We start from the raw sequence: 22,299 nt of genomic DNA, 5'->3' as shown, positions 1-22,299 counted from the left end.
CTACACTGGGAGCAGTTAGTGCCAAAAAAAAAGGAGGAGAGAAAGAGAGACGGAGGAATGTTGTGTTGCAATGCTGTTGGAGCTGTCTGTTTGTTTGTTTATTTATTTATTTATGGGGTGTGGTTGTCGCTGACTAGGCCAGCATTTACCCTAATTGCCCTGGAGAAGGTGGTGGGACCTGTCTTCTTGAACCGCTGCACCCACAGCGCTGTTAGGGAGGGACTTCCAGGATTTTGACCCAGCGATGGGGAAGGAACGGCAATATATTTCCAAGTCAGGATGGTGAGTGACTTGGAGGGGAAATTCCAGGCGGTGGTGTTCCCATGTATCTGCTGTCCTTGTTCTTCTAGAGGGTAGTGGTCGTGGGTTTGAAAGGTACTGTCTAAGGAGCCTTGGTGAGTTCCTGCAGTGCATCTGTAGATGGTACACACTGCTGCTACTGTGCGTCGGTGATGAGGGGAGTTAATGTTTAAGGTGGTGGGTGTGGTGCCAATCAAACAGGCTGCTTTGTCCTGGGTGGTGTCAAGCTTCTTGAATATTGTTGGAGCTGCACTTGTCCAGGCAAGTGGAGAGCATTCCATTACACTCCTGAATTGTGCCTTGTAGATGGTGAACAGCCTTTGGGGAGTCAGGAGGTGAGTGACTTGCTGCAGGATTCCTAACCTCTGACCTGCTCTTGTAGCCACAGTATTTATATGGCTAGCCCAGTTCAGTTTCTGGTCACTCTGGTAACCCCCAGGATCTTGATAGTGGGGGATTCAGTGATGGTTATATTCTCTCTTGTTGGAGATGGTCATTGCCTGACACTTGTGTGGCACAAATGTTACTTGCCACTAGTCAGCCCAAGCCTGGATGTTGTCCAGATCTTGCTGCATTTGGGCATGGACTACTTCAGTATCTGAGGAGTCGTACTTGCTGCTGAACATTGTGCAATCATCAGCGAACATCCCCATTTCTGACCTTATGATAGAAGAAGGTCATTGATGAAACAGCTGAAGATGGTTGGACAGGTTATTGCTAAGCAAGTGCCTCTTGATAGCACTGTTGCTGATCCCTTCCATCACTCTACTGATGATGGAGAGTAGACTGATGGGACAGTAATTGGGCGGGTTGGATTTGTCCTGCTTTTTGTGTGCAGGACATACCTGGGCAATTTTCTATATAGCCGGGTAGATGCCAGTGTTGTAGCTGTACTAGAACAGCTTGACTAGGGGCGCGGCAAGTTCTGGAGCAGAAGTCTTCAGTACTATTGCCGGAATATTGTCAGGGCCCATAGCCTTTGCAGTATCCGGTGACTTCACCCGTTTCTTGATATCAAGTGGAGTGAATCGAATTGGCTGAAGACTGGCATCTGTGATGCTGGGGACCTCCGGAGGAGACCAGGATGAATCATCCACTACACACTTTTGGCTGAAGATTGTTGCGAATGCTTCAACTTATCTTTTGCACTGATATGCTGGGCTCCTCCATCATTGATGATGGGGAAATTTGTGGAGCCTCCTCCCTCCAGTGTGTTGTTTAATTGTCCATCACCATTCATGATTGGATGTGGCAGGACTGCAGAGTTTAGATCTGATCTGTTGGCTGTGAAATCGCTTAGCTCTGTCTATCACTTGCTGCTTATGCTGTTTGGCATGTAAGTAGTCCTGTGTTATAGCTTCACCAGGTTGACACCTCATTGTTAGGTATGCCTGGTGCTGCTCCTGGCATGCCCTCCTGCATTATTCATTGAATCAGGGTTGATCCTCTGGCTTGGTGGTAATGGTAGAGTGGGGGCAACACCGGGCCATGAGGTTACAGATTGTGGTTGAGTACGTCTACTGCTGCTGATGGCCCACAGCACCTCATGGATGCCCAGTCTTGAGCTGCTAGATCTTTTCGAATTCTATCCCATTTAGCACTGTGGTAGTGCCACACAACACGATGGAGTGTATCCTCAATGTGAAGGCAGGACTTCATCTCCAAAGGGACTGTGCGGTGGTCATTGCTACCGATACTGTCTTGGACAGATGCATCTGCGGCAGGCAGGTTGGTGAGGATAAGGTTAAGTATGTTTTTCCCTCTTGCTGGCTCCCTCACCACCTGCTGCAGACCCAGGCTAGCAGCTATGTCATTTAGGACCCTGCCAGCTCGGTCAGTCGTGGTGATACCGAGTCACTCTTGGCGATGGAAATTGAAGTCCCCCACTCAAGAGTACATTCTGCGCCCTTGCCACCTTCAGTGCTTCCTCCAAGTGGTGTTCAACATGGAGGAGAACTGATTCATCAGCTAAGGGGGTGGGGTCGGTACATAGTAATTAGCAGGAGGTTTCCTTGCCCATGTTTGACCTGATGCCATGAGACTTCATGGGGTCTGGAGTCGATGTTGAGGACTCCCAGGGCAACTCCCTACTGACTGCATAACACTGTGCTGCCACCTCTGCTGGGTCTGTCTTGCCGGTGGAATAGGACATAACCAGGGATGGTGATGGTGATGGTGGAGTCTGGGACATGATCTGTAAAGTATTAATCTATGAGTATGACCATGTGAGGCTGTTGCTTGACTAGTGTGAGATACCTCTCCCAATTTTGGCACAAGCCCCCAGATGTTAGTAAGGAGGACTTTGCAGTGCATATTGCTTGGATTGAATGAGGAACTCTGTGAAGAGGATGGCATTAGCGAAGCCATGGTTAATAACTCAATTAGGCCAATCCCGGTTGGCTTCCCTCCTTGCACCTTTCATCAACTTTCTCTCCTCCAAAAGTCTGCTGCCCCTTCCTAACTCACACTCAAGTTCCATTCACCCATCACCCCCTGTGCTCTGTGATTTACATTGGCTACACCTTGATTTTAAAATTTTCATCCTTGTTCTCAACCCCCTCCATGGCCTCACCCATCCCTATCTCTGTAATGTCCTCCAGCCCCAAAACACTCTTGAGATCTCTGCACTCCTCCAATTCTGGCCTCTTGCATGTCCCCGATTTTAATCGCACCACCATTGGCGCTGTGCCTTCAGCTGCATTGGCCCAAGCTCTGGAATTCCCTCCATAAACCTCACCACCTCTCTCTCTTCCTTTGAGATAATCCTTAAAAACTACACCTTTGACCAAGCCTTTGGTCACTTGTTCTAATATCTCCTTATGTACAACTGGTGTCAAATTTTGGCTGATAATGTTCCTGTGAAATGCCATGCAATGTTTTACCATGTCAAAGGTGCTACATAAATACAAATTGTCATTGTTGTCACAGAATCCCCCTAGCATCATGCTGGGCGTAATATCTCAGTATCTTTCCTTACAGATCGCTCCAGCAGAAAGTCCGGACACCAAACAGCGCATGGTAATCATTACAGGACTACCAGAGGCCCAGTTTAAGGTAAAAAGGGCTGCTTAGTGAGAGAGCGCGCGAGAGACGAAAGATCATTCTTCCAAAAACACGAGCTTAATTTGTGGGTGCTGCCAATATCCCATCCCCTGCTGAAAACCTGCTCAATATCATTTCACCATCCTACACTGCATTTGTTTTCTCTATTGGAAACCAGTCCCATCCTCACCAGTCAGTAAGGTTAGGAGATGCTTATGTTTTAGACACTGTGGGTTGTCAGGACACTGAATGCTTGATCTTAAACAGGGGTGGAGGCAGAATCTGTTATGGCTTTTAATAGGAAGATGGAAAAGTATTTCAAACATAACATTTTTATTGGGTGCTGGGGAAAGGACAAGGGAATGGGATTAATTGGATAGCCCTTTCAGAGAGCCGGCACAGGTGTGATGGGCTGAATGGCCTCCTCCAGTGCTGGAAGATGTTATGGGCAGAATTTTGCCCTTGGCGGGGGCGGTCGGGAAGCTGACTGCCGCCCGCGGTCAGGGGCTGGACCGCAATTTCACGCTGGTGGGCGGCAGCGCTGCCTGTGGGGGGAGGGGGAGGTCAAGCAGGGCAAATGGGGAGCTTGGCGCCTACGCGCGGCTGAGCACTTGAAAATCTACCTGAGGCTCAGAGCTGCTTCAGGGAGGTGGAGATATTTAAAAATTAGAAATAAAGATTTTAAAATGACGTTAAAGAACATGTCCTCTCATGTTTCCAATGAGGTTTCCAAAAAAAATGCAAAGGCCACTTAGCCTTTTCGCCCGCCCGCCCGCCAACTATCAGCTTGGACGGGCAGCAAAAAGTTTGTTAATTAATACTTTAATGGCCTTACCAGGCCTTCTAATTGCCGGCGGGCAGGCTGCCAATTCCCGCGCACGCCCGCCCACCGAACTATCACACGACTGCGCGTTGACGTCGGGACACTCGCCCGATGTCCAACACGCGTCATTTCCCGCTCGAGCTGATTGGGTGCACGTCCGCCCGCCCAGGTGGAAATTCTGCCCAATGATTCTAAAGCAAAGACCCTGGGTTTAGGATTAAGATACTCCCCCATTCACCTGTTACCCCCCTTCCCATCCAATCCCATCTGTTGGGAATATCTCTCTCTCTCCCCATCCCTCTCTCTCTATCCCTTTTTCCTCACTTTCTCCTTTTCCTTCTCTCTCCCACTCTCTTCCGCCCTTTTAGTCCCTTTCTCCGTCCCACTTCATCTCTCCTTCTCAGCCTTCTCTCTCCCTCCCTCTTTCTCTCTCCCTCTCTCTCTTTCTCTTCTCTCCCCCTCTTTTTTTACCCCACTTCCCTCTCCTCCCCCTCTCCCCCCGCCACCATCTTTGTTGCAGTAATAATCCCACATGAAATGACTTTGTCCCAGGGCAACAATGCACTTAAATTGGAATCAATTAACAAAACTGGCAAGCTCACCCAGGCCGTTCATGTGCCAGTGTGGATTGAAGCCCCTGTTCCACTGATTGAGGAGGCAACTGACTTATCAGGAGACCCCATGCTCCAAATTCCATCAGCGTGTATCTCAATTGAGGACGGAATTGGATTTGGCTATGATTCCACCCCCATAACCTGCTGTCTCTCAGCTCACACATGGCGAACGTTTGCGAGTTACTAGAACATTCCACCAGCTTTGGCCAGTGACAATAAGAGAGCTGAGGAGAAGACACAGAAAGCATCATTTGAATGACTTTTTTTTTTTCTCTCCCACCCCCACCCCACCCCCCAAAAGGTCCAGGGCCGGATCCATGGGAAGTTGAAAGAGGAAAATTTCTTTGGACCCAAGGAAGAAGTCAAACTCGAGACGCACATTAAAGTTGCTGCCTCAGCTGCCGGCAGAGTGATAGGCAAAGGAGGGAAAACTGTAAGTGCTGGAAATTACCGGTTCATAGCTTTGAGTTCTGGTTATTGACAGAGGGAGTAATGCTGAGGCATGCAGAAACTCAGCCCCACGTGCAACATGATCCTTAGAATGGGTCAGTTCATTGTCAACTCACAAGAGGAACATAAAACAATAAGAAATGAGGGCAGGAGTTGGCCTTTCAGCCTATTGAGCCTTCTTGACCATTAAATAAGATTGTGTCTGATCTTCTGCCTCAGTTCCACCTTCCTTCACTATCACCCTTAGCGTCCAAAAATCTATCAGTCTCTGTCCTGAACATACTCAATGACTGAGCACCCACAGCTCTCTGGGGTGGAGAACTTCAAAGATTCACAACCTGCTGGGTGAAGAAACTTCTCTTCATCTCAGAGCTAAATGGTTAATCCCTTAATCTGAGACTGTGACCTCGTGTTTCAGATTCCGCAGCCAAGAGAAACATCCTCTCAGCATCTACTCTGCCATGCTTCTTGAACATTTAATATCTTTCAATGAGATCAACTCTCATTCTTCAAATATAGGCCCATATAGAGCACAGGTATGGTGGTCAGCTGGCTTAAAATTAGCTCTTCCAACCACAGCAGTTGTGATAAAACCATTCACAACAAACTTGGAGCCATCCAAAGAGCAAAAGAAGATGGACACTCGGCAAGAAGATGGAGTTGGATCATAGGATTGGAAGGGAAGTTGAAGGGTGGAAAAGATCTGGCATTTACACTGAGTCTTCCATGTCCTCAGGATGTCCTAGAACACTGCACCGCCAATGAAGTGCACTTGAAATGTAGCCATTGTTGCTATGCAGGCAAACAAAGCAGCCAGTTTACGCACAGCAAGATCCCACAAACAGCTAATGAGATTAACGGTGTCACTGGTCCAGGGTCGAATGTTGACTGCAGCTCTTCATAATAGGACCATGGAAACCTTTCACATCCACCTGAATAGGCAGACAGGTCCTGGGTTTAACATCCCAGTGGGAATGAGTGCTCAGCATAAAACTAGTCAGAACTTTGCGCTAATTCGCACTCAATCATGCCCCTCACTCACAAAGAGAGTTTTTCTTTTATTCTGTGGGTGTCGCTGGCTAGGCCAGCATTTATTGTCCATCCCTGATTGCCCCAGAGAAGGTGGTGGTGAGCCACTTTCTCAGATTGCTGCAGTCCATGTGGTGTAGGTACACCCACTGTGCTGTTAGGGAGGGAGTTCCAGGATTTTGACCCAGCGACAGTGAAGGAACGGCGATATATTTCCAAGTCAAGATGGTGAGTGACTTGGGGGGAACTTGCAGGTGTTGGTGTTCTCATGCATTTGCTGCCCTTGACCTTCTCGGTATAGAGTTTGCCAGTTTGGTAGGTGCTTTCGAAGGAGCCCTGGTGAGTTGCTGCAGTGCACCTTGTAGATGGTACAATCTGCTGTCACTGTGCAATGGTGGTGGAGGGAGTGAATATTTATGGATGGGGTGCCAAACAATTGGGCTGCTTTGTCTTGGACGGTGTCGAGCTTCTTGAGTGTTGTGGGAGCTGCACTCATCCAGGCAAGTGGAGAGTATCCCATTACACTCCTGAATTGTGCCTTGAAGATGATGGATGGCCTTGGGGAGTCAGCAGGTGAGTTACTTGCCACAGGATTCCTAGCCTCTGATCTGCTCTTGCAGCCACGGTATTTTTATGGCTAGTCCAGTTCAGTTTCTGGTCAATGGTAATCTCCAGGAATTTGATAGTTGTGGATTCAACGACGGTAATGCCATTTAATGTCAAGGGGCGATGGTTGGATTCTGCCTTGTTGGAGATGGTCATTGCCTGACACTTGTGTGGCACGAATGTTACTTGCCACTTGTCAGCCCAAGCTTGGATGAAGTCCAAGTCTTGCTGCATTTGGACATGGACTGCTTCAGTATTTGAGGAGTCGTAAATGGTGTTGAACATTATGCACACATCCCTGCTTCTGACCTTATGATATAAGGAAGGTCATTGATGAAGCAGCTGAAGATGGATAGGCTGTGTACACTACCCTGAGGAACCCCTGCAGTGATGTCCTGGAGCTGAGATGACTGACCTCCAACAACCACAACCATCTTCCTTTGTGCTAGGTATGACTGTTATGGTTGTTGGAGGTCAATCATTTTAGTCCCAGGACATCACTGCAGGAGCTCCTCAAGGTAGTGCCCTAGGCCCAACCATCTTCAGCTGCTTTATCAATGATCGTCCCTCCATCATAAGGTCAGAAGTGGGGATATTCTCTAATGAAGGTAATGTGAGAAATCTGAGAAGGTTCACTCAACTCATTGCTGTGATGAAGGGCTTATCCTATGAAGAAAGGTTGGACAGTTTGGGCCTAAACCCAATGGAGTTTAGAAGAATGAGAGGTGATCTTTTTGAAACATATAAGATCATGAGGGGACTCGATAGGGTAGATGCCAGGAGGATGTTTCCTCTTGAACTAGGAGACACAGTTTATGAACAAGAGGTCTCCGTTTTAAGATGGCGATGAGGAGGATTATTTTTCTCTCAGAAGATTGTTAGTCTGTGGAATTCTCATTGAATTTATTCAAGGCTGAGTTAGATAGATTCTTGCCAGACAGAAGAAAGTGGAGTTGAGACCACAACCAAATCAGCCATGATCTTATTAATGTGGAGCAGGCTTGAAAGGCCAAATGGCCTACTCCTGCTCCCATGTCTCTGAGGTTGAAATCAAAACACATTTTGGTCATTATAGAAAAGGCTTTACTCTTCATTCTGCTGCCTGTGTTGTAACATGGACCAAATTCCATTAACCCATCACCCCTGTGCTTGCTGACCTACATTGGCTCCCAGTTAAGCAACATCTTGGTTTTAAAATCCTCATCCTTGTTTTCAAACCCTTTCATGGCCTTGGCCCTCCCTATCTCTGCCACCTCCTCCTGCCCTGCGACCTTCCGAGATATTTGGTCCCTTGAGCATCCCCAATTTTATTTGCGTGGTCGTGCTTTCAGCTCTAAGCTCTGGAATTCCCTTCCTAAACTGCTGTCTCTCCACCTCTTTTTTCTCCTTTAACTCACTAACCAAGCTTTCACTCAACTGCCTTAATATCTCCTTATGTGGCTCAGTCTCAAAATTTGGTATAAAACACTCCCGTGAAGTGCCTTGGGATGTTTTATTACATTAAAGGTGCTCTTTAAATACAAGATGTTGCTAATTAATCCTGTACCTGACCTGGGAGTCCTTAGCGTTTATTATGTATGTTTATGTCTGTGCAATAATACTTAGCAAGCCATACTTACTCTGATTGTTGACAACTCAATATTGTGCAATTTTTCCTAATTCTCCATCTCCGTGGTTCCCTGCTGTAGGTGAATGAGTTGCAGAATCTGTCCAGCGCTGAGGTTGTGGTGCCTCGAGACCAGGTCCCAGATGAGAATGACCAAGTTGTTGTCAAGATCATTGGTCACTTTTATGCAAGCCAGGTAGGTACACATTCAGCTGCCTCTAGTGAGCTGCTGGGGTATTTGAATCATAGAATCATAGAATGGTTACAGCGTAGAAGGAGGCCATTCAGCCCATTCTGTCCATGTTGGCTATCTAGAAGAATAACTTGCCTAGTCCCACTCTCCCATCTTTTCCCTGTAGCCGTGCAAATTCCTTTGTTTCAGGTAATTATCTTAATTCACTTTTGGACATCTCGATTGAATCTGCCTCCACCACATTCTCAGGTAGAGCATTCCAGATCCTAGCCATGCACTGCATAGAAAGGTTTTACCTCATGTCACCGTTGCTTCTTTTGCCAATCACTTTAAATCGGTCTCCTCTGGTTCTCTGACCTTAAGCCAACAGGAACAGTTTCTCCCTACCTATTCTGTCTAGACCCCTCATTACCTTGAAAACCTCTATCAAATTTCCTCTCGACCTTCTATTCTCTGAGGAGAACAGCCCCAGCTTTTCTAATCTATCCGCAGAACTGAAGTTCCTCATCCCCGATACTGTTCTTGTAAATCTTTTCTGCACTCTCTCTAATGCCTTCACATCTTTCCTAAAGTATGGTGCCCTGAACTGGACACGATACCAAGGCTGGACCAGGGTTTTATAAAGGTTCATCTTAACTTTCTTTTGGCAGGGCATTGCTTTTCTGAAGTCCCCCATTGCTCATCTATTATCTCATGACACAGAGCACAATCAGGCAGCAATGGTCACGGGCTGTAAGGGATCTTGCTGATTTGAAATGAGCAGAAAGTTGGTCGGACTCCACTGTCGTCCCCACTCAACTTTCCTTTCCGTGCTATGCCCGGGCAACACAATATGCATCCCAGACAATAATAGGAGACTTCTCCAGACAACAATAAATCAGAGGAATAATAATATAGAGGTCGCAAATACTAGGAACGTGGAATTCAGAGAAATCTTTTGGGGAGTTTTCTCTCAGTCCCATTCTCAGAGTAAGAAAGCAATTCTGAATTAAACTCATGTTCATTTTCCTGGTCAGTGCAAAATCTCTAAGCTCATTGGGGAGATATTGGTCATGGGAAATAACGCAAAAATCAACAATAGCAAATTTACAAATGATTTTTGTTTCATTAGGATGGAATTTCTATCGCCAAAAACTTTAACATGCTTTAATAATGAAAGTAAAAGGGCATTTTTTAGGCTTTGAACAACTTAGAATTATTCTATCTTATAGTACAGAAGGAGGCCATTTGGCCTGTCATCCCCTCTGCTGGTTTCTTTGAAAGAGCCATCCAATTTAGTTCCCATCATGTTGGGCTAGAACACAAATACATAAGCAGATGCTGGAAATCTGAAATAATTACAGAAAATGCTGGAAATACTCAGCAGGTCAGGCAGTAACTGTGGAGAGAAAAACAGAGTTAATGTTTGAGGTCTATGACTTTTCATTGGGCTGGAGCACTGTTGGACTTAGGATTCTGAAGCTTGGGGTTTCATTGTCTTTTGGGTGGTGTGGAATGCAGCAGAATTCTCAGAAAGATCAAAACAGGTTCAATTCTCAGTTTGTTCAATGTCAGTGATGGAAAGTAAGGAGATGAAGGGTAGGAACTGCACAATTTCTCCTGGAGAGGACCAACTGGGTGGTCCATCACCTCCTAGAAGGCCAATTGCACAGATCTTCACAACTGCTGATTTAGAGCAAGGCATTTAGCTCAGTGCAATAGGAGAGTCAGTGTCGTGGGAGGGGGTAGAGGACTCTTGATGGAGGATTAAAAAAAAGATAGAGTCCCTACAGCCTGTAGCAGGTGTATTTGTCCAAACCCAATTTGCTCGCAACAAATGTTGACTGGTACAATGCAGCAGAGTTAATACAATTAAAAGCTTTCTTATTGTAAACATTTAAAAAAATAATTGGCGCAGTATTGAATTAAGACTTATTATGAGAGTTATAATCTAGTAACTGTTTTTCAAGACGTTTTTTGTTGTCAGTCCTTAGCCTGCTTTGGACGTGCCGATGACTATAAGAAAGTTGGTCAGTATTTTCTACAACTGCAGCATGGAAGTGTCTGTAGTTGATGCAGTGACTTCGCTTCAGTTAAACACAGTTTTACTTTGGCTTGAATATATCTGCAGAAAGAGATGTCCCTGTATTTATATAGTGAGTAAACAGCAGTTTCTGCCTTAAATTAATGAAAATGAATAACGACACCCGCTTTTTGGTCAATATAACTGAATGTCTGGTTTAAATGTCTCCGATTTAAGTGGTGGGGTCTGTATTTGTATCCAAATTTCAGCACTTAATATTACATGAGTTGATTAATTTATTAACTGGGCTATTATCTTTAAAGTTCTACATTTAACAGGAGTGCATTGTTCTTTAACGTTCCCTAGCATTGAAACCCTGACGGATTAAGAGTTTGTGTTTGCTAAGTCCCCCAATTTGTGTCTAAAATACAAAGCTGATGTGTCCCTTTGTCTCACAGCTAGCGCAGAGAAAGATCAGGGAAATATTGGCTCAAGTCAAACACCAGCAGCAGCAGAAGGTACAAAGCAACCAGTCCCAGCCTCGAAGGAAGTGAAAGCACCAAAATGCCCCAGATACGTCCCAACAATGAAGATGCCAGGCCAAAGAGTGGCTGTGTTCAGATCAACGTTTTGTTCACCTTTAAAACTGTGGAAGGCTAAGTAAACATCGTGGATAAAAATTACATTAACAGGCACAATTTGGTGTAATTTAAGACTTTTTCTACTTGAACTGTGCAAAAGAAAATTTTGGATAGCAGGACCTCAATTCCTTGTGGTGACCAGGCCAAACATGCTCGCTAGGCATTGGCTCTGTATCATCTGGGAGATTGGAGAAGCTGTCATTTTATAAGTCCCACTTAGATCCATGCTGCCAATCCTGTTATGGGATGATTCCTACCAATTTTGGGTTTATGGCTTATTTCTAATGACAAGTTAACATTGCCTGTTATTAATAGTAGAATTACTACATTAGCGACTTCTGCTATTAACAACTTTTTGAGAAGGATCCTCCAATTTGGTCCTTCCAACATCTAGTGGATTCTACTGTCCTGCCCTCCTAAAACCCACCACCATTGTCCTCTCACTCTTCTTCCCTGATTTCAGGGAGGGATAGAAAACTGGCCAGGTTAGGGACAATGTGACGAGGTGAATATGGTTGGGTTTAGAGACCATGGACAATGCCAAAATTGGATTCCAACATTGTATTCTATTACTCATCAAGAACATTCAAAAGACAAGACTGATTATGGGATATGGGAAGTCAGGAAAGAGAAACATAATATCCAGTGTCAAATTGGCTAAGTAGGCAAACAATCTCACAGCTATGAGGACTAGTGATGACCATCAGATCTAACCGTTTGGATATAACTGTAGATGTATAGGGTTGAGATTCATCACTGAATGCACGTCAGTTTTTTTCTCTACTGTAGTAAGTAATTGAAGCAAATCTAATGAATCTCCACACCATTTAAGTCCAAAGAACCCCAAAGCATTTGTTCATTTGCTGCTAAACAGAAAGGTTTCGAATACAAAGTGATGGATAAAATATCATACATTAAAAAAGGAAATAAAAGGCCACATGACTTACTGTAAGGATGATAGAGCCTTTTCTATGTCACATAATGTTATGTTGTGATCTATATGAGCGACCCATAAGTAAAAATGTATCCCTACTTAAGGTTTATGGACTTTTAGAAGGTTAGAAATATTCTCACAGTAGATATAAAGTTTCCATTAAGGTCAAATCTTTATTGTGTGACGTGTAATATACGGGATAAGGAAATGAAAAATAAGTGGCATTGGAAGGTGTATGTGACGTACAGAACTGTGTGCAGAGCTTTTCCATTGGGACAACCAGCTGTTAGGAGCCAATCAGAAGTATTTCTAGCATTGCGCTTTGGTGTTTTGGTTTTAATTTGATCCAGATAGTAGGTGGCTAGACTTATGGAAGTATCTATAAGGTTGACGTCTGTGTTTGAGTTCTGGGTGGGTGGGTTAAGTAGGGGAGATGAATAGTTTGAGAACATAAATCAGCCAGTATATGTTGCTAGCTACATCCTGTAAATAGAGAATTAAGGCCCTGTTGTATTTCAGTTGGAGAAGAGTTGAGCTTTCCTTGAGCATAACTCTGGAGTCTTGTTTTACAAGAAAACTACCTAAAGTCTTTAGAGTCGTACCCTTGTTTTCTCCCCATCTTAAATGTTTGACCTTAATGGAACCTTCTGAAAAATATTGGGAAATGGTTTAAGATGCAATGTTTACAAATGCTTCCTGTGGGTAATTATTGTTCAACGATCTCTAAAAGGGGTTTTGGGACTAGGTACAATGCACCAACAGGTACATTGCATTCTTTCTCCTCCTCCTCTTCCACCACCCTACTGACAGGATGCTGTGAACCGGTTGAGCTTTGCTGATTGGCTGAGTACATTGTGGGAATGGGCAGGAGCATTGGAATATTGGAACGGGATGCAGAGAGTGATGAATCTTCATTTGAGCTAAACCGTTATTGATTTGTCTACTTTTATTTAAGCCTTCCACAGTGTTAAAACTCTAGAAAATTGTGTATTCTTGCCAAATATTAAATGAACTGTGATGATTGATAAGGTAATGCCAACCCTGCGTGGTATTAACTTAAAATTTATTCTGCTTTCTTGAACTAAGAATTTATGAACAAATTCCTTCCGAGTGGCCAAGATTTCAGCGTGGTGTTTTCCATATAACGATTGTGCCACCTTCTTGTGCCAGAGAGCGTTACAGTTGGAACCTCATGTGATGGACACAAATCTGTTTTGATTTTATCTCTTGTTTTTTTTTTTCCAACACTGGTATTTGTTGTAAAGGAAAGAAAGTGGAAAGGAAATAAGAGTCCCACGTGTGAGGAGCATGATATTCACTGAAAGAGATTAAAATAAGCGAATAGCTGAAAGAGAGGGAAGAAAAAAAAAGCAGCTTTGATATCTGGTCCAGTCCCTTTACCAGGAAAGATTTGTGTTTTTTTTTAAATTAATTGAGTTATGAAATTAAAATTGAGAGAAAGAGAAAACATAACACTGCTAAGGAACACCGAAGGAAGTATATTCAGCAGTGATGGCCCAGGGCATCACTGTGCGCTTTTACTAGACTACCTCAGGCGTTTAGTACCTCAACATTTGTTCCTTTTTTGCTTGCTGGTATTTTATATACTTATAAAGCTGATAGTCTTGAATATTTTATTTTTTTAATAAAAGAAAGTAAAATTTGCTGAGTTACATACAACAGCCGGGAAATGTGTGGTGTGGGCTGTTAGTTTTGCCCCTGTTTCTAGTCGGTGGAAGTGTTTAAATATTAAAAAAAAATTAAAAATTACAGCAACTGCCTCAGATCTGAGGTACAGAGGTGCCACATTGGGAACAATTTGCATTTTTACATATTTAAAAGCAGTTGTGATGATGCAGTTAAATGCCACGATTTCTATTTTTAAGACATTGAAAATCACATCTAATGATTTTTCAGTTAGCGCTGTGTAAAAGGCTTGGATTTCTTATACTAACCCAGATTCATTAGACTTTGTCACTATTATTATGTTAGCTACTTTTAATATATATAATGGATATACCTGTAATATGTTAAAGCCTTATCACTGCATGCAACTTTTTCAATATTACTTCCTATGCCCACGTTTATAATGGAAGCAAGCCATGTGAACCGTGTCACACTGAAACTACACCCTCCTGCCTGTGGACAACATGTATGACTTTAGAATAGGACTGATTCACCTCTGCATGCCTGGACTAGTAATCTGCCAACCTCTACTTCAATCTGCCGAACCTTGCTCTTTATCCCTGTGCCCTTGTCCCACCTCATCCCTGTGCAAGGTTGTGACTCTCTGTGCACAAAACTAATGTCTCAACACTACAGAATATCGAAGAGGGATTCATGCAATCTTTTCTTGTTATATATTTATCTTTTACCTCCTGCTCTCCCACCGTAAGTTTCATTATTCTTCTAAACGTATTTATTTCAAACACGCGTTTTCAAAGTTTGTTCACTATTTGACGCTCTGCAGATTATACTTTGAGCTTCTGGTTAATCTTAAAAAAAACTAATTTATTAGTACTTCTTGGAAAATATTTCTTAACTTTCTAATTTTTCAGTCGCGTCCACAACTGTGAAAATACAAAACAAGCAATTTGACAGAAAGGCACCAAGTAATCAAACTTCCCTCCAAACTCGTCCCAACAACTAAGATGGACAATTTTGTACCAAATTGGCAAAGGGCAATTTAGGGCAACGGATGGTGATAGTCTTGATATAGAATAAAAGCAGCTTGACCAGTCAGTCAGGATCTATACTTTCATGAGAAATATTAATTGGAGAGGTGGCAGGCTACAGAACTGAAAGATCTCAATGTGCAGCTTTTGCTGAGGGTGAAGTGTTAAACAGTGAAATAAGCCTCACTCAAGGGCAAGTAGGGGTGGACAATAAATGCTGGCCCGGCCAGCGATGCCTCCATCCCATAAACAAATAAAAAAAACTGCTGGGACATACTCACGGGGAAGATAACTCTAAACTCTAATGCCTCCTCCCATTGATTTAATTAGCATGGATTGTATTCCCTACTCCATCCCAGATACAGATCCTAAAATCTCTTCTGATATCCGTAACCCAGCTCCCTCTACCTGCAGAAAAAAGACAAAGACAGAATGACCTCTACATACTCTCAAACACGCACACACACTCACACATACGCAAACCGTGTACATAACGCATGCAATCTGCAGTCTCTTTAAAATAAAACTGCTTTTAATTTTATTTCTTTGCATGACTAGTCTGGGGAAAATCCAAGTTTTTTGCACATGCCACCTGCTTTTAATAAGTACTTCATGTGGGAACAAAGACTAGATTCTGAAAGTGGCTACATTTGTACAAAGCCCGTTCAACCATTGCTGTATTTTTTTTTCAGGTTAAGGCATTGGCCTCTATACTTCCCTTCCTTTTAATTACTTAAATCGTGAAACAGCCTATTCAGACTTCGGCCTATTTTTTTTTTTTTTTTTTGATCCTACAGCAAGCATCATCTCACCGACACCTTGAGCCTTTTTATACCTTGAAGCTACAGTGTTGGCAATCGACACTTGCAGTGGATTGCTTATTACAATTGACAGTCCTGCCATAGACACAGTCTGCCTGGATACTTGGATCCGATTGGCTCCTCCCTCAGTGCTCCATGTTAACCGATTTGCTCTATAGGTTAGATAATTTTCCATGGGGATATTTATGTTTGAGATCCATAATATTAAGGGGCTTTTATGGAATGCAGGGAATTAATGATCTTAACGGTCAACAAAGTGCCAGTTAAAAATATTCTAGTAGGTCAATTTGCTTTAGGGGCAGGTGCACGTTACAAAACTCTAATCCTCAAATACAGACCAAAAATTCTAGAAATACAATGCAGAATGTCAGCATCCAACAAGAAAAAATACAATTTAATGTTTTGCATACAGAAGTACATCAGGGAAGTAGGTAAGATTTCTTAAAGGACGAGGACTTGTGTCTTTGGGACCTTGCCTAATTTTCTCTTTCCAATTTTGATGAAGGATCTGTATCGAAATTATTAATCTATCTGTTGCCTTGCAGAAAATGATGGATCTGCCCTGTGTTTCCAACATTACCTGCTCTAAATTTCCAATTCGCACTTTGTACTCTTTTCTATTGTGCTTTGAGCATCCGTGACAGACAGTAAGATGGAACGAGGGAGCTAGATTCACCTCTATGTCATAGTATGGGATTATTTTGGAATTAGTTGCCTGCAGTAAAGTTTGGTGCCAAAGAATGGCCCCACATATTGATTAGAGCTTAGAACCTCAGTGGTTAATATGAGGATGGCTATCAGATTGGTGCTTGTATACCTCAAAGTGCAACTTCACTGGAGAGTCTTAGATTCCAAATCGATGTTTGATTTTACATTTCAGATTTAATACTGTGAACAATTGAAGTTCTGTGCTGGAGTGAATGAGCCTGCATTGCGGTCCAAACTTGCGGTATAGCTCCATAATGCAAAATTGAATCATTCAACACCTAAACTGGCTCTGACCTGCTTGGCTTAAAACCTGTCCATTGTCCACATCTAAACTGTGGTCAATGGATTCGAGTGTTGGAAGGACCAGAGTCCCTGAGTCAACGCTGACAGTTCAGAAGGCATCACTTCAGCTTGTTGGCCATAACTTTTTGTCTGCCCGTGTAGTAGTTGCTACAGAAGTGAAAGGCCTGTGGCTTAACCCACTGCTCTACCCAGCTCCCCTCAAATAAAATTTTCCATAAGACAACCTTCTCTTCATCTTCTAACTCTTTGAATCATTAGACTGCCAGCCTCATCTCATGAAAGCAAAGTTTCCTCACTTCATCTAGCACTGGAAAAGCCAGTGGAGAGCTTATGGGTTAGTAAGATGGCAATGGAAATGGTGGAGGTGGGGGTGGGGGTGGGGAGGGGTGGGTGTGTGCAAAACGAGATAGAAATTAAAAATACATTGATTAGAATGAAGCATTCATTCTGGTAGGGATATTGTCACTTGAGTATTTTAAACAGGAAGACAACTAGATCACAGTAGACAGGAGACAGTTTCTATGGCAGGACAGTGTTTAAGATTTTTAATACTTCAATTTGAACTTAAAGAAAAGGAAGAGTTTACATGGAGCATTTAAAAAAAATAGTCACTGTCAGGCTGTATGGAGGGCAGTTAGAAATTGATTGTTCAACTTGTGGCCTGGGCTTTGAGTGGGGCACCAGAGTTTAACTCATAATTGTAAAGATTCATAATTGTCCAAAGAATTGGGCCATTTTAAAACAAGAATATGTAACATATCAACAAAGAATTGCTAGCTTGGCTTTGTTTAAAAGGCAATGTCCAAATTCTGTGGTTAATACGAGTTAAACCATGTGAGTTGATCCACAAACTAAAGATCTGCGTTCTGGTGTTTAGAATTCCTTACCCTGACGTGTTAATGGTTGACAGCTGCTCTATGAGAATGAAACATGGAGCATTATAAGACAGAGGTCTACCTTAAGCCTCTCTGTGGCCCTCTTTTAGTAATTTTTTGGAATACTGTTATCCAAGCTGCTTCCCCCATTCGTTCCTATGCCCCTAAGCATCTTGTTGATGCTATCTGCTATTCATGTGACCAGGTTGAAGCAGGCTGCTGTGTGGGGAGATTAACAAGATCCTGAGAGAGTCATTAGACACATTGGTTGAATATCAGATTGACTCCAGTTATTATGGGAGACCCCGTGGCTCTGGGTAGTTAAATTATCATTGGCCAATCCAAACGCTCCAATTTTCCCACCTTCCCTCTTCAAGGCAATGACTTATGCTAGGATGTAATTCCCAAGATTCTGGCTGACCAATGCAGTTGAACTATGAAGACAATTTGAGTGTGAAAAGCATCATGACCAAACCCAATACTCCCCCTTGCTCGATATCCGCTCCCATACTCTCCAGCATAGATCACAGGGATAGATCACAGGCTATCTTTTCACAGCCTATCAGAGGGGCTTAAGACAAACTCTAAAGGTTTCCCCACCCTCAGCTGTGCCTGGCAGACCCAGCACATAGCAGAATTCAGTCTGGAGCTTTGCTAATCAGCGTGGCTCACAATGACTGAAAAATTTATCAGTGGAACATTTTTAAATTGATCCTTCAGCACAATGAAGGCACTTCTGTAGAAGTGAATCCAGGAGCACACCACCCCTCACTGAAAGCAAAATAATAAATAGTCCACCTTTCCCCTCCCAAAGACAATTGGACATTGCCTTTTTCTCTATAAATCTATTTTTGAACCATGCTGAGGTGCTTGGAATAAATTCATGTATATCCAGGACAGTAACTACCTCAAAAGGTTTCTCATGTGAAAAAAAAAATGCTGAATTATGAGTTGCCCTCTCGTTACCTCTGCTCCGATGCAAAACTCCTTCTTAACCTTGCTAATCTTGGATTGGTATGTATTGTGCGTGCAGACCTCCTTCATCAATACCTGCACTGCATTCAAATTGGGGGAGGGAGGGGGTTGGGTAGGGGGAAACAGGGAGGGGAATAAGACCTGTATAACCATTTAATTTTTTTTCATCTACCTCTTAGCAATTAGGACGAAAAAAAATGGTAGTGGCATCTCCACATTCTGTAGTTTAGGCTAAAATCCTTTTGTTTTCCTCCCAAAGATTTTTACTATAGGAATTGTTGAGTGAATTGGTGTTTTATTCGTTTCATTTTTCTTTTCCCTTACTTACGCTTGTTCTTGACTAGATACAAATTTTAAAAAAAATCAGGAAACAAACAGACTGTACAGTTTTATTTTTTCCCCAAATGGTCACGCTGGGGAAAGCTTTTACCTGCAAACATTCCCCTGTAGAATTCCCAGTGGTTACAGTCCAGTCCCAAAATAAAAAACACAACTTGCATTTATATAGCGCCTTTAACGTAGTAAAAATGTCCCAATGTGTGCCACATTGCTGTGGAGACGTTGGAACGAAAAGGCAAGTTAATAGTGTGAATATTAAAGGATAACGCTTTGGGACCAGTCGAGTAGGTTTATCCCACACTTGATCTTAAACCAGACTCCATTCTGGTTGTGCTTGCCACCCTCAGTGCAGTATTGTACTTGCATGGTCCCTGCACTGCTTTGTGTCAAACATTTTAAAAATAATCCAGTGGGAGTATTTTGCAGTTTTTATGTTGCCTGCAGAGCTTACTTGGGTACGAGTTGCTATGGTTACAGTTGTCACTTGCTGCCAGCACTTTGCAATTTAAACATACCTGCTTACCCGATAACGGACCCACTCCCTGCAGAATCTATCTGAGTCGCATTCTCTCTCCAGAGAATCTATCCCAGTGCAGGGTTTCAGCCCCATTTCTCTTTTACCAAGCTAAACTCTATATCCTACTCCAGGAGCTAACCTGATGAGATTTTACCCTTAAATAAAATCACTGATGGCTTTGCCATGGGGGTGGAGTGGGGACAAGTTTATTTTGTGCCAGTGGGATTAGCAGACACTGATCCCATTCAGAATTGTTACCTTACAGCTATGGAATAAATTATTTCACCCATTTGTTTGATGAGCCAAAAAAAAGGTAATTAGTCTCATGCATTAGGTGCTAAGTTTAAAAAGGGGGATACGTCAATGTTCTGCCCCAAAGCTGTGCACAAATGCCTTGTACTTTTGGGATTGGGAATTTAAAAAAAAAAATTCTTCTACTTCGCACACAACCTCCAGATCAGGGAGGGTTGTGAGTACATATTCTGCAGGATCATGCAGTTATCTGACATTGTCGGGCTGACATTTGACAACTGGTAAACATATATCAAGTGCCAGCCCTGTGTGCATCAGCAGCAAGGAGATGTCTAACCTTCAGATTTTCCCTAATTCTGAATTGAGTGATGCTCATATCCTATTATATCAATCAGTGGGCAACCACAATATTGCAGGATGAAAATAGTCCCATTAATCTCTTTTGGAAGAAACTCTGACCATTTTTCATCTAAAATTGTGTTGTGTAGAAGTTACCATGTCAAATGTTAAAGACAGAAAATATGATCCAGCTCTCTACATGTATAATAAGCTGTATAGAAACAGAACTCTCCTTTGCATTTAGAGATGTTTTTACACTGTGCAGGTCAGGTTTGTAAAATGAAGCAGGGACAGAAATGACTCGCACCTCAATGTAACTTGTGACCTAAAGTTCTACTGCAAAACATGTTGAACTCAAGTAGCCGGGGGGGGAAAAGGGATTCACAAAGCATTGCCTCATCTCTGGGACTTGGCTAGCCATGTACAATTTTTATGCATTAATTTGAACAGTGGGATTCCCAGCCCTGTGGAATGTATTGTGTACAGTGTTGGGAATGTAATCTCTTGCCATATCTCTTCATTGAGAACTTTCCTGACTCTGAATGCCTGCAGGCAGTCACCTCTTTTCACCCTCCCCCCAGTGTGACTAACTCGCTTTCCAAATATTGACCTGGGATTGTAATTTTGTCTTGGAAACTTATTTTCCAATGTAAACATTGGAACTAATTTGCATGAAAATCTACAACAGTCTCTTTGCTAATGTAGGTCTCAAGTGACGCAAGCTCATCAATTTGGTTATGACATTTATTTTAAAAAAAACATGGGAATACTTATTTGTTCCACTAAAATAAAAATTAAAGGCAGGGAGGGAATCAGACTTTTCAATTTCATTGACAGTTTTTGATTTCCAGAGCTGCTTCTCTCTCATTTACCTTGTAACAAGTTGACCCAAACTTTTGATTGTTCAAACGTTGATTATGTTATCAACTTTAAAAATGTGGCACCTTCAACAGGGCTGAGTTTGCTAACGGGAACGTGGGGAGTTGTGAACTCTGCGGCTGGGGACAGAAGCATGGACAGGGGAAAACATGTTACAAGGTACATCAGTGAGGTGAGCAACTGAACAAAGCCCAAGGTTCAGTTTTTTTAACTACTTCAACCCAATGCTTACTTAGTTTCAAATTGTGAAAAGTTACATTTAGCAGGACTTGCACCAGATTCCAAATTAGCTCCAGCGCAGAGCTGGTCAGCTTAAAAATCATTAAATTAAAAATCAAGAGGTATCTGGGATAAAGAAGTGTTTGAAGAACTGGAACAATGGGAATCGGGTGGGGTGGGAGGTGAGGGGAAGTGACAGAGAGAGAGAGAGGAGAGAAATTAAAAGGGGGGCTTGGGGGTGGAGGGGGAGAAATAAACTGAAATTTAAAATTCCACGCCAATTGTGTACTGCCTTTCAAAATGACATTGATTAGTTCCATTTCTTTGAATGTTGTTTTTGATCATTTTTCACTGACTGCCATTGAAAGCCTGTGTTTTGCCATGCGATGTGCTGAAGTTTGTGTGTAGAATCCTGTTACTTTTGAGACCATTTAAAAAAAAACTTTTCCTCTTTCCCTTCTGTTCAAAGCTTCTTTATTATTGAGGCCAGTCAATGTGTTAAGTTTGCTAAAGAGACTGAAAGGAGCTGACATTTCAGCAACTTGGCTCAATCTTCAACCAACTAATTCCTTTTTTTGTCACCAAACAGCTATACTCAAATGTTTCATTACAAAATAAATTTATTTCCTGTACTGGTATAGATTGTGTACGTTTCATTTTATGCATTTCAAAAATATATTTTGGGTCGTTTTCTTGTTCTGTGATTTTTTTTGTGTTCATTAGATACCGTTGGCCTCTTCCCTCAGGGGGAAGCAAACTCCACACAGTCTCCTCTTTATCACATCTAACAGCCTGTTCACAATCTTGCCGTAACTCCTGAAAACCTCATGGCAGCTTTCTGTTACCATTTGAGCAAAATAATTTGTGCTGCCTGTCCTAATCCTCACAGTCCTGAACCTCTGTCCTTTCATCCTGTGTCTCAAGCATAATCTGCTCTCTGTTCATTTTATCAATCTCATATATCTCCATAAAGTCCCACGTTGTTAGAATAATCAAGCTGGCTTTCCTGACTTGGAAACCTATTAGTTTTCCCTTTGTTGTTGCTGGGTCGGAAACCCCTTTCTAACACGACTATGGGTGTGCCTACACCACATGGACTGCAGCAGTTTGAGAAGGCAGCTCATCACCACCTTCTCAAGGGCAACTAGGGATGGGCA

General features: G+C 42.8%; 1 protein-coding gene across 4 annotated transcripts in view; it reads left to right on the top strand.

The window, feature by feature from the left end:
- Window positions 1–21,773, top strand: part of igf2bp1 (insulin-like growth factor 2 mRNA binding protein 1) — a 172,093-nt gene extending 150,320 nt beyond the window's left edge. For all 4 annotated transcript variants that reach the window (XM_078529420.1, XM_078529422.1, XM_078529423.1 and 1 more), the window contains 4 exons: window positions 3,280–3,354; window positions 5,081–5,212; window positions 8,553–8,666; window positions 11,124–21,773. In XM_078529420.1, the coding sequence (XP_078385546.1) occupies window positions 3,280–3,354; window positions 5,081–5,212; window positions 8,553–8,666; window positions 11,124–11,219 (417 nt within the window). In that variant the 3' untranslated portion in view covers window positions 11,220–21,773. The remainder of the gene's footprint in view (window positions 1–3,279; window positions 3,355–5,080; window positions 5,213–8,552; window positions 8,667–11,123) is intronic.
- The last annotated feature ends 526 nt before the right edge of the window (window positions 21,774–22,299 follow it).

The sequence above is a fragment of the Cetorhinus maximus genome, chromosome 25, assembly GCF_964194155.1.
Source record: "Cetorhinus maximus chromosome 25, sCetMax3.hap1.1, whole genome shotgun sequence".
NCBI lineage: Eukaryota > Metazoa > Chordata > Chondrichthyes > Lamniformes > Cetorhinidae > Cetorhinus > Cetorhinus maximus.
Note: the sequence above shows the minus strand (reverse complement) of the source record. Positions and strands in the feature narration are given on the sequence as shown.